Here is a 13285-nt window from a genome sequence, read left to right as displayed (position 1 = left end):
TTTGTATGCTATTTGAAAAAAATGAAAAACTGTTATTTTTCCATCACGTTTAAATAAAAATTGTTGCAAGCATTTTTGTACGTTTTCATACAGCATGACAGCGATTAACATGAAGAATATTTCATTTGAACAATTTTAACGACCTAACTACGAAAAAGGTTGTAAAAATATTCATATTGCACCAGGAAAAAAATAAACACATCGTTGTTTAGAAAACTAGTGTGAAGAACTGACGAAGGACAGTCGTTATTGTAAATTTCGGGTTTGACACGATTTTTGCTATACTAATAAACGCAATGTCACAATCGAAACAATAAATGTAATCGTATTGTTACATTAGCGTGATTCTCCTTTTTCAACTTCATCGATGAATAACTGATAATATCTAATATAAACGGAACATTTAGAGCAATTTATAATTAAAGCGAATTTAATATGACAGCAGATAGTTTTCATTGGATAGTCAAGAAAAGTAAAGAAAATCAATTCTTGCTCTAGTCAATAAATTGGTGTCGTTAATACACATACAAAAAGTTGAATTTAACAAGTAACCTAATCCCTCATACGATGAAATTCATAAAGACCTAATTTGTCAAATGACGGAAAATTATAGACCAACGCAGTTAACCACAAAGGGATGAACAACTCAATAGTACTGTCACGTACATTTCTGGTGCAAAATATTTTTTATGTTGATCGTTATCATTCTGTATGAAAATTTTCAAAAATGCTTGCACGAAATTTTGATTTAAACGAGATAGAAAAACAACAATTCCAATTTTTTACACACCAAACAAGTACAATTTCAGAGATAACCAACGATTTACAAGGATGCCTTCCGCTCTGACCACAAATTACATAAGATGGACTTGCCTAATGCAGTCGCATACGTAACACTCGCACGCCATTCCGGATAACGGGGGAAAATTCCGCCATACTTCCATTTCGATGGAAAAAATTCTTCGTACTGCGACATGTTTTCTCTAACGAAATGATCACTGGCCTTCGGGGGAAGGTGATGTCCACGTAATTCTATGGCATCGTCCACCACGTACATAGGGATTTTGTATTTATAACACAGAGTTAGACGCCGTGTTGAATTGAATCTCATTTGCATCATTAACTTTCAGATGCATTCGTCCTTTAAGTAAGATTTGAATTTCGTTTGCGTTGGCAAATTCGTATTACCGTTTACGTTCGAATCAATCACACAACGTTTTATCGTGTTTGGTATAAATATGTGCATTCAAAATTCGCTTCGAAACTCGTAAAACTCCGGACAGCCGGTTGTTGGGAGGTTCGCTAACAATACATACATTTGATTCATTGTTTTCTGTTTTTTTATTCAATAAACAGCCGTAATACTAGCAAGATATCTCTCGATCATCATGAACACCTTACGCGATACGAAGTAATGTCTGCAAGGTTATAAACTTCACGTTTAAAACGCAACTTAGCGTTTAACCCGAAGCAAAATAGATCAATTGATCAAACGTTCCCACGAATAATTGACGGAGTTTAGTCTAGCCCGATTTTTAGTATGGAGAAATATAATAAGACATTGTAAATACGAAACATGTGAAATATCTCTAAGGAACGATCTCACCAGTATCCTGCTTGCTGTAAACAACGCGAGATGACACACCACTACTGAAAAAATAAAACACCAGTCGGTGTTGAACAGTCGTTCGCACCGCACGCGTATAGCTCTTGGCTCCTGGAATTTTTTCTGGCTACCTAGAGTTTCATTGATTCAAGGCTTCAGTCTTTTTCAAGGCTACCTGAATCACTAACTAAGTGATACAAAGAGTGATATTAGATTGACTAAGTGATACAAAGAGTGATATTAGAGTGACTAAGAAATTATTCAGCCTTTTTTAAGGCTAGCTAGGAGTCTAATCGAAGACTAATTTAGCCTAGTAAATTTAATTTAAAATTTCATTAATTTCAAAAATGCCTGCGTCCAACCGGAAAGGCAACAAGCCTAAGGCTAAAAATAATTCAATACGGAATAAATCACAATCCGTTATTCAACATTTTTCTAATAACATTCACGATCTTATAGAATCTGAATGTAAAAATAAAAGACAACGGACGGATTTCCTTTCCGTTGATCCTATGCCGTCTAACAATATTTACGAGATTCTTCCTGAATCCGATTGTAGCGACACAGAAGAAAATTCTTCAAAAATTCCCAAAATGGACGCTTGTCGTTCTGGGAAGAAACATCAATCTATGCCACCAGTGACGGTGATGATTTCCGACTTCAAAGCATTCCGTACTGAGCTTTCTACTTTTCTCCCGGAAGTAAAAGTCTCATTTCAAATCGGACGAAGAGGAGAATGTCGAGTCTTGGTGGATGGATTGGATGATTACGAACGTCTTAATCGATATTTGTCCGAGAAACTTCATAAATTTTATTCATATGATATAAAATCAGACAGACCCTTCAAGGCTGTCTTGAAAGGATTATCAAATGATCAAAGTCTTCATGAAATTAAAAATGAACTAAAAGAATTGCTTGGTTTTGCCCCTTCCCAAGTAATTCTTATGAAAAAAAGAGCGAATGGTACTTCTAAACCACGCTCTGGTATTTCCCATGAACTTTACCTAATACACTTCAATCGAAGTGATGTAAACAATTTGAAAACTTTAGAAAAAGTACGTTTCATTTCCCACATTAAAATTCATTGGGAACATTATAAACGGCATAATCGTATTGCAAACTTAACGCAATGTCGTCGTTGCCAAGGCTTCGGTCATGGAACCAAAAATTGTCATATGGATGTACGGTGTTTGAATTGTGGTAAATCGCATTCGTAAGACGTTTGTCCAATTAATGAAACCACTGATAAATTTTCATGTTCAAATTGCAATGGAAATCATAAATCCAATTATTTGAAATGTCCTGTCAGGGAAAAAATTTTAAACGCTCGTTCACTTCGACAACAAGTCAAATCAACGACCTTAAATTTACAGAACATACCTGAAAATCAAAAAACCGTTACAAATGCCACGCCTAATTCTTCTAAGGCACTGATTTCTTCGAAACAAAAAACAGGTACGCCTGCCAATTCGCCTTCTAACGAAAACAATTTATTGACAGGTAGATCGACCTCGTCATCATCTTCTTCTAATGTCAGTTATGCTGGTATATTAGGTAGAAATCTATCACCTATTTCTTCTAATGTAAATAATCAAAACACAGGACCGCCTTGCAGTTCTTCTTCTAACGAAAACAATTTATTAATAGGTAGACCGGCCAAATCATCTTTTTCTAATGGCAGTCTACCTACAAATATTCCTTCAATGCCATTCGCTTCTTTAAATGAAGTCGATTTAGGCGATATAACTGAAAATAAAATGATCTACCTACAAGATCAACTTTTTCAAATGATCATCCAAATGAATTCGACTTCATCACTTTTTGAAGCATTTCAAATCGGATGGAAATTTGCAAATAATATTATAATGAATTTAAAATTTAACAGTGATGTTAAATAATTATTTGAATATTTTAAATTGGAATGCTCGATCTTTGAAATCGAGTGAAGATGAATTTTATAATTTTCTCAAAGTTCACAAAATTCATATTGCCATTGTGACAGAAACTTTTCTTAAACCAAATGTAAAATTGAAAAGTAATCCACATTATGTGGTTCATCGATTTGACAGGTTTACTGGAATGGGTGGTGGAGTTGCCATTTTTGTCCAACGGCAAATTAAACATCGAATTTTACCTTCTTTCAATACTAAAGTTATTGAAAGCTTGGGAATCGAAGTTGAAACCATTCATGGAATTTATTTCATCGCTGGAGCATATTTGCCATTCCAATGCACCGGCGAACAATTAAATTTCTTTAAAGGCGATTTGCAAAAACTCACAAGATATCGATCGAAATTTTTCGTAATAGGGGACTTAAATGCTAAGCATGTCCAGTGGAATTGTAGGCAAAATAACAGTAATGGTAAAATACTTCATAATCAACTCTCAGCTGGTTACTTCACAGTTCTTCATCCCAGTAATCCTACTTGTTTCTCTTCCGTGAAAAACCCGTCTACAATTGATCTGGTTCTAACAGATCAAAGTCACATTTGTAGTGAACCGATTACACATGCTGACTTTGACTCAGATCATCTTCCAGTAACATTCAGACTTTCCAACGAAGCTATAATTAATCCAATTAGTTCTATTTTCAACTATCATAGAGCTAATTGGTTTGATTACAGATCTCACATTGAAAATCATGTGGATCATGAAACTATTTTAGAAAATTCTGCGGACATCGACACAGCAATTGATAATTTGAATCATTATATTATCGAAGCTAGAAATCTTTCAGTTCCCAAAGCTCAAACTAAATTAAATTCTCCTATCATCGATGTCAATCTTCAACTGCTCATTCGGTTGAAGAATGTTCGTCGACGACAATATCAACGTTCTCGTGATCCTGCTATGAAAAACATAGTTAAGGATTTACAAAAAGAAATTAAACATAGATTTACTCTTTTGCGAAATGAAAATTTCGCTAAAGAAGTTGAACAAATTAAACCATATTCTAAACCTTCCTGGAAACTTTCTAAGGTTCTTAAGAAACCTCAGAAACCAATTCCTGCTCTCAAGGAAGGAAATCAAATACTTCTTACAAATGGTGAAAAAGCTCAAAAACTTGCTCAGCAGTTCGAGAGTGTCCACAATTTTAATTTAAACGTTGTGAGTCCTATTGAAAATGAAGTCTCACTGAAATATGATCATATTTCAACCCAAGTGTTATCACACGATGACATTATTGAGACGAATTTTGATGAAATTAAATCAATTATTAGGAAACTCAAAAACATGAAGGCTCCTGGTAATGATGGAATTTTTAATATTCTTATTAAAAATCTTCCCGATGTTGCCTTGAGACTCCTGGTTAAAATTTTCAACAAGTGTTTTTCATTAGCTTACTTCCCAAAAAGATGGAAAAACGCTAAAGTAATTCCTATCCTAAAACCTGATAAGAACCCAGCAGAAACATCAAGTTATCGCCCAATTAGCTTACTTTCTTCTATCAGTAAACTTTTTGAAAAAATTATCTTGTTGAGAATGATGACTCATATAAATGAGAATTCAATTTTTTTACCAGAGCAGTTTGGATTTCGTCATGAACATTCAACTACTCATCAACTTGTCAGAGTAACGAACATGATAAAATCAAATAAATCTTCTGGGTTATCCACTGGAGTTGCTCTTCTAGACATAGAAAAAGCATTCGACAGTGTTTGGCACAAAGGTTTAATAGCAAAAATGTCTGATTTCCAGTTTCCTATTTATTTGATCAAAATGATTCAAAATTATTTAACTGATCGTACTCTTCAGGTTAGCTATCAGAATTGTAAATCTGAATTGCTACCCGTACGAGCCGGTGTTCCGCAGGGTTCGAGCGTAGCTCCAATCTTGTATAATATTTTCACTTCTGATCTTCCAAATCTACCCGTTGGTTGTCAGAAATCTCTATTCTGTGACGACACAAGTCTGTTAGCCACAGGTAGAAATCTAAGAGTGATCTGCAGTCGCCTACAAAGAAGTTTCAATATTTTCAGTAATTATCTGTCAAAATGGAAAATTCTTTTCTTAAACCAAACAATAATCACATTCTCAAATTGAATGGCTTGGAATTGACATGGTCTGATCAAGCTAAATACTTAGGTTTAACGTATGACAAAAAACTCACTTTCAAGGATCACATTGAAGGAATCCAGGCAAAGTGTAATAAATATATTAAATGTTTATATCCTCTTATAAACAGAAATTCTAAGCTCTGTCTAAAAAACAAATTGTTAATTTATAAACAAATTTTCAGACCAGCCATGCTTTATGCGGTACCAATTTGGTCAAGCTGTTGTTCCACCAGGAAGAAAACGCTTCAAAGGATTCAGAATAAAATTCTGAAAATGATTCTGAAGCGTCCTCCCTGGTTTAGTACAAATGAGTTACACAGACTCACAAATATAGAACCATTAGATGTAATGTCACATAATATTATAAGCAAATTCCGACAAAAATCGATGCAATCTTCAATTGAATCGATTCGCTCTCTGTATTAGTTAGTAAGTTAGTATATAAGTTCCTTTTCCCCATTACACAATACAAGTAGGTTTAGAATTTTCCCTACACAAAAATCTCAGAATTGCGGAAGCAAATGATGTCTTCATGGTAATAACCAAATCATATATATAACAGGGCTGAAAAGTCACCACTTGTGGCTGAACACCCAATTTAAATCTTAATAATTTAATTTTAACTCATATACCAATAAATAGTTATTTAAAAAAAAATAATAAAAAAAAAACAATATAAACACTCGCCGATTGGTATGCTGCAGCCCAATTTTAGCTTTTCAGCTTGAATCACCCGATTGACTTGTAGATTTACATGCATTCCATATAAAACTGATAAAATAAATCTGATAATGCCGACAATGTTATGCAGATGGCGCTTTGGTCGGTTGACGTTGCTTAATTTTGGGCGGTAAATTTGCAGTTTACGTCGCTTGAACATAGTTTAGTTCCGCGAATCAGCAATGTTCAATAACTTTTCACTAATCAACACACATTTGCTACAGCTGCTCTATCTCAGAAAATAACTGTTTCGACCAATTACTTTACTATAAGTTGTTTGATACACATTGAAATTAGACTTTCTTGAGAGCAACATTTAGGCACCGCATCGTACTCCCAGTCATGTCAACTCTCTTTTTTCTGTTCAGTTTGAGCTGGAATTTTCTAAGAACTGAAAATGGAGTGAAAGTTTATGATCAAAAGATTTTCTGGTTGTGTAACAATTGACAATTTCATGTAAACTATTACACCCAAACCTGCATTTACGTAACTTATATATGTATATATGTATTAATATACATACAGATGTGTGCAAATATTTGTATTTCTTAATACATATAAATATTGGTGAAGTAAGAGCGATCATTTATATGTATAAATATTTACACATATATGTAGACGAGTGAGTGTGTAAGCATACATACATACATATATAAGGTTCGTAAAAGGAGGTTTGGGTGTACGCCCTTACGAGTCAAAGACAAAATGTAAGGAAAATATTTTCGTCACTTTAGTGGACCTATTAAAGTAGTCTTGCATATTGCTGTGTCTATTGAATTAATTCGCACTTTATCCTCTAACTGCACAGATGAAATCCAATGAGTGCTGCAGGATTCGCTCTAAATTTAATTACTTTTCGTTGATACTTTGTTTTGGCGTTCGAATTGCCATCATACTGAGTTTCAACTCAACAGAATGTAGAAGACTTCGCGTAATTAAATTGGATGTCATTCATACTAATTAGCTTTGGGTGGACTTGAAAAAGGAAAATTATGAGGATAGCAAAGGAACAAGTGTTTTTTTGTTAACCTACCGTTGGTATGGAATTCAGATTCAGGTACGGATACAAATGTAACATGTGGCAACGTTGGTAAATTTGTGCAATCCTTTGTTTTGCAAATTAAAGTATTCTGAATGTAATGTACATAGAATCTTAATTACACTGGACTCAGAATATATGCTGGACCTGTACATAAAATTCAGAACCTAAAATATAGGGAGACAATGGATGTTCATAATATTTAAAAAAAGTACTTGCAAAACAAACTGAACTCCATCTCCGGTAAGATGACTTGGACGAGCCAAACCAAAAAAAAGGTCCCCTTGATTGAATGATTGGTTTGCCGCCCCCATAAAAATGATTCACCCGGGGAGAGTACCCCCTTCGCCCCCCTCCACCTGGGAACGCCACTGATCTTAAAACTGTATCTTTCAAACGTCCGCATAAAACAAATAATTAGGAACTAGCCCGCTGTCCGCATGGTCAGTCGGTTTTGTTAACTAAACTGCTGACCATGCTCCATCAGTAAATCCGCGTGGCTGTTCCTGTGGCTGCTATGCCGCGCGGATGAACTACTGACGATGGTGGCTAGTCCAACACGTAACTCTTCCGGAGGGTGAAAATGAGGGCGTCCTCGTCCTCAAGGGTTTGTATTGTTCGGTTGTTCTGTGCAGTGGAAGGTTCTTTCTTGGGTTGACGAATTCCATTGGATGTTCAGGATCCAATACTACTTATTATATTGTTTTATCTTCAATGTTTCCATTTGCATCCGGTTGATTATTGTAGAATTGGTTATGGTGTCAATGTTTTGAAGTTTTGAAATTTTTCAGATTAATTATGAGGTTATGAAAAGTGCCTTGCATGGCCTCCGATTCATTACTCGTCGTGCCAATGCTGTTAAAAGTTTGGTCATTTAGGTGAATTCTGCAATTATTGAAGGTTATCAAAAAGTTTCCAGATAAGTTGCGGTTTTGGGGCCCACAATCGGACGAGATGTAGGCATTTTGTATGTTGTTAATTAGGATTTTGTTACTAGCTATTTGGTACACATGTGTGGAGTGTGTTTCTACCACGTTGCATTTACTCGATACTTCTGTCATGAGTTGATGAGAGGTTGAATGAAGTCCTCTGGTTTCTCGGTTTGAATATATTCGTTTTCGGATTTTATAACGTATAAGGAAGCATTTATGATGATGGTGTCGTTGACGGTTAGCGGTAGAACGTGAATGATTTGTGATGGTGTCTTTTGCAACCGGGGTATTTGTAGAAATTTCCGAGAAGAAAAATTTACATCTTAATAGATGCACATAAAAGGAGCGTCGCGATCTACTTACATTCACAATTCAAAGCATATGTAAAGATAAGTCATATCTTTACCTTCACAATTGATTTAGCTGAAGCTTACATCGATACAGACACAATTTTTTTTACATGTTAGTTAGATGTAATATTGTGTCATCACTGAAGAAATTACGGCATGCTTGAAGTTACGTGAAGCGTGGAAAGCAAGTTGCATCATTAGTATTATTGTTTTAAATACCGGATTATTTGCAGTTTCTACTTGTTAATGACGTAGAGTGAGCGTGACTCAAGTTTTCTTCAGCTTTATAAGCACCATAGTCAAAGAGTACATCGTTTCTAAGTAAACCTTCATGAAATTGATTCATAGGCCGAAAATCAGACTTTGCGAATTTCATATAGTATTATTTCAGTTACTTCACAAAATACGTTAGGTTATTTAGAGCGGAGACAGATGACAAGCGCTGTGCAATGAATACAGTATTTTGTTAAGAGAACTGGAGCTATCAAAACCAAATTGAAATTATAATATGCTTGCTAGAAAAGCAAGTGGGCTTGAGTTGCCATGATATTCTACTGTAGTTAAAGTCATCTGAATTATTGTTTACAATATTGTTGATTTTGAACTAAAATTTGTTTGATGTATATTGTACATCTCAAGTATACTCTTTATGGGCAAATACCAGTTTTTCAGGCAAGGTACTTTCACTTGAACATTAGTTGGACTTAACAGATATTCGAAAGAAAGGCTTTGCCGTTGAAGTGAAATCTACCGACGGGTCCGGTTCTGTCTCCTGTTGGCTCATTCAGGTAGGTAGCGGCATTGATTCTATGCAAAAAAGAAACTTGCAAACGAACAATAATGATTGTCCAAGTGAATGCACAGCGCAAACCCGGATTACATTAAATCCAAATATTTTCCGGTAATTAACCAAGACAATCTCACTAAAGTTGCAGCCATCACCAATTGCTGCAGACTTTTCTTTTCGCCGATTCATCCATTATCATTACTCTTTGTCTTCAGTACCTGCGAACCGGAAGAATTTATTGCCGTTTTATGCTTCCGTAACAATCTTTCTCGCTTTCTCCTAGAAGTTAGACGTGCGAAGTGGCGGGGGTTGAATTTCAGGGAAGGTCACGAATAAGTAATTTTGAATATGATTGTGGGTTTGCGGTCTAGAAAATTAGTTAGTGGAGAAGCATACAGGAGTTACCACTTGCAAATTTTATCAAGTTAGTCGAGTGTGTAAAGTTGTGCCAGTAAGGTCGTTGTACAACTGAAATTGTTCGTCACCATATAATTTGCAGAATATGAATAAATTTTATGTAAGTGTTACCAGCTGTAAGATTTCAGCCACAGAATGTCTTGTTTCGACTTTTTGGTGCATAAGTCGATTTATACTTCAAAAGTTTTATTTGGCAAGCAGCAACAGAGTAGTGAAATAAATTTGTTCCGCTACGGAAGAGCCTAACCTTTTCAACAGAGATAGAAAAGCTGGCGGATGTGTGTGTATGTCTAAGAAATGCATTTGCTGCATACATTTGCTTTAGTACAGAAGATCTAACCGATGTTAAGATAGTTTGTGCGGTGTATTGTTCTTAGGAAAAAGCAAGCAACTCACATAAGTTTCCTGTGTAATATAAGTTGAATATTTTCAGCATATAGTCTATTCACGAGCTAATAAAACTATGAAGTTTTCGAGTAATTTCACTTATTTGCGTTCCACTTCTTGGATCGTTCATATTTGGTCTACGATGTTTGGTTTCTCCTAATATTGACTAATTACAGGTTACATTAGTTACCAGTAGTTTTAGGGATAGTAGACCTACTAGTGCCATAACATAATTGGATACGTAAGATTTAAAAGATAAAATCGTATTACGATGGGCAAACTTTTTCGAATAAATAAAAATTACGCATTTTTTCCCTGTAGGTGTTTGTATTATAATAAATAGTTGGTCTTGTTTTTGAACATATTGACACATCGACCCAGTTGACCCAGATTCTTTTTTAGCGCACTTCCTGTTGCACCCTTAGCATGTTAGCATGTTGCGAATCACGTGTCTATATACATTGGTAAAGTTCTGTCTTGCTATGTAGTTATGGTAACACAAACTGCACAACGCACACACGTTTCCGCTTGGGTCATTAGTTTGAGGCATGTGGTTGAATATAAACGCAAAAACATTGTTTTTTGGGTTTCCATTGAACTGTTGAAATGTCAAATTTTGGCAGCTCTATCTAAATCGTCAAAATTTCACATTTCATTCTTAACATCTCTTTCAAATTTAATTCTTAACATCTCTTTCACATTTTCGATAAAAGTTCCAATAATTTCATATCATATTGTGTAAATTTCATTATTGAATATTAAATTGATTGTGTTAATGTTTTTTAAGTGTGTAGCCATCGACAAGCGATATTGTCTTTCCTAGACACAGCCATAAAAGATTACAATCTAATTTTGAACTCAATTACCGATTCTCTCTATTTCAGACAAACCTGTTTGTAGCACTGATACTGATGATGGACATGGTACTAGCATTCCCTACTAAGGATATGCCGAATAAACACAACCGAGTGAAGCGTAGTTTTATCTCATCATTTTTTTGGAAAGGTTCAACTGAACCCCCAGTGGCGGGCACAAACATCAACGAGTCGATCGAAAATTCGCAAACAATCTATGCCGTTCCAAAACCTGCCAATTCCAACATTCCTCCGTCGTTTGTACCTGTGTTACCTGTGCAATATTTCGTTTCCCCTAACGGGCAGCATTTTATTGCAGTGAAGCCTGTCAGTATTTCGGGACCTAACTGGTTAACAGATAATTTAATCGAGAATCCCAAATCACAGACACCATCAGGGAATCAACTGAATCTTACTCCGACAGAATTATCTGAACTGAATCAACTAGCCCGAATGGTTGGAGTGAACGATGTTAACGATCTGCCTCCACTAGAAGATGTTATGATATTGCTAGGAACAACATCGAAAAGCGAAACCATTAAAGCGATTCGTGATTATGCATCTACTCCTGGTGGATTAGAATTGATTAAAGACTATGTTGCGAGTTATCAACCAGTCAAAAGGATGGACATCGGTGGAGCAGGACAGTTCAGTAATGCTATTAACAGTGAAGACCCGTCTCAAGGAAAATCTATGAGCTCCCAAACATACTCTCCTGAGGGATATTTACAAATAAACACAGAACAATTTACCGATCAATCTAACAGCACCACACCGGCCCCTAGCCCAGGATTTTTTGCAGGTCTTCGTTCGTTTTTCTCGTTCGGATCTTCCACTGGTACAAACAAAGAAACTGAAAAGGCTTCTGAACCTATTGTGCCTAGTGGTACTATGAATATACCTGCAATTGGAGCGAACTACATTCCGCACTTTATCATTCCAATGCAACCGCTGGTTGGGCATGAGCATTATTACAACTACGTACAACCTGACTTTCAAGGATACCAGATGACACCCGCCATTCAGGATATGAATCCGTTCGTGCTGAAACCATACTCACCGCAATATGTGTCTAGCACTGCATCTCCCTCCAAACCATTAGATACGCAGCGTAACGAAGCGCACATTAATTTTGAAGACACACATAAGCAGGATGTGCAAGATAAATCTAGCATCGTAGAGCAGCGTCCTATCCGAGTTTCACCATCGGCGGAATCGACTGGCAAAATTCATAAGAGCAGGCTGGACGAAGCAGATTTATTAATTGTTGTGCCGCCTTCAATAATGGAACGGTCTGACACAGCCAGTATCAAAAGCACTACCACTACTATTGTCCCAGAAAGCACAACCGTTGTTGCTCTAGGAGAGTCTACAACACCAATTATAAAGGACAATTGAGCCGGCGGTAGTGGCACTGTTCAGTATAAGTACAATCCGGAACATTTGCAATAATACTCAGTACAATTTATTCTCAATGAAATGTTATGTTCATTACAATTGTATTTATTACTAACAAAATAAAAGGAAATAAATGTTAATTGAATTAATTTACGATTGTATTGATATACGTAAAAGAGCAGCTCACTCCGATTTTTTCACTGTACAGTTATAAGACCTATCATTTTCACTAATATCGTTTACTACATGGATAAATATCCATTACCGGTATCATGATTAGGAAATAATGAAAATCATGAAACATGAAAAAAAATTTCAGGTGACACTAATCCAAATGTGACACAATTCATACGAAATTCGCCATTTAAAAAAAAAATGGTTCAAATATGTGTTAGACATACTTCGCCTATAAAGCAGACGTTTAACATTAAACATTTCAGCATTTAAAACTATGCCAGAATGCATCATTTTTTTGGTACATTTTACCCCACAATTCCAGAACCGGAAGTCGGATATAAATAATATACAGGAATTTTGTATAGGACTACAAGACCTTTCATTTGAATCTAGGTTAGTGAAAATCGGTTTAGCCATCTCCGAGAAAGTTAGTGCAAAAAAAACGTGGTTAATCCACCTAGCAGTGAGATGATATCTTTTTTTATCATCCGCATGTGTTTTTTTGCATGAAAATTCTTCGGTGTTTTAGTTCTCATGACATAATTTTAGTGACCGTCGTT

The 13285-nt window shown here is 35.6% G+C and overlaps 1 protein-coding gene across 1 annotated transcript; it reads left to right on the top strand.

Annotated features, from left to right (window-relative positions):
* The first annotated feature begins 11184 nt into the window (after positions 1 to 11184).
* LOC131437580 (uncharacterized) lies at positions 11185 to 12602 on the top strand. Its single transcript, XM_058607035.1, has one exon. It carries the CDS (start codon positions 11208 to 11210, stop codon positions 12546 to 12548), a length of 1341 nt encoding a protein of 446 aa, XP_058463018.1. The 5' UTR covers positions 11185 to 11207; the 3' UTR covers positions 12549 to 12602.
* Positions 12603 to 13285: the final 683 nt, after the last annotated feature.

Source organism: Malaya genurostris, chromosome 3 (genome assembly GCF_030247185.1).
Source record: "Malaya genurostris strain Urasoe2022 chromosome 3, Malgen_1.1, whole genome shotgun sequence".
Classification (NCBI taxonomy): Eukaryota; Metazoa; Arthropoda; class Insecta; order Diptera; family Culicidae; genus Malaya; species Malaya genurostris.
The sequence above is the reverse complement of the archived record's forward strand: the minus strand, read 5'-3'. Positions and strand labels throughout refer to the sequence as shown.

Bases quoted from the DNA above. Each gene is read 5' to 3' on its own strand.
- LOC131437580 (XM_058607035.1), top strand. From the start codon at position 11,208: ATGATGGACATGGTACTAGCATTCCCTACTAAGGATATGCCGAATAAA.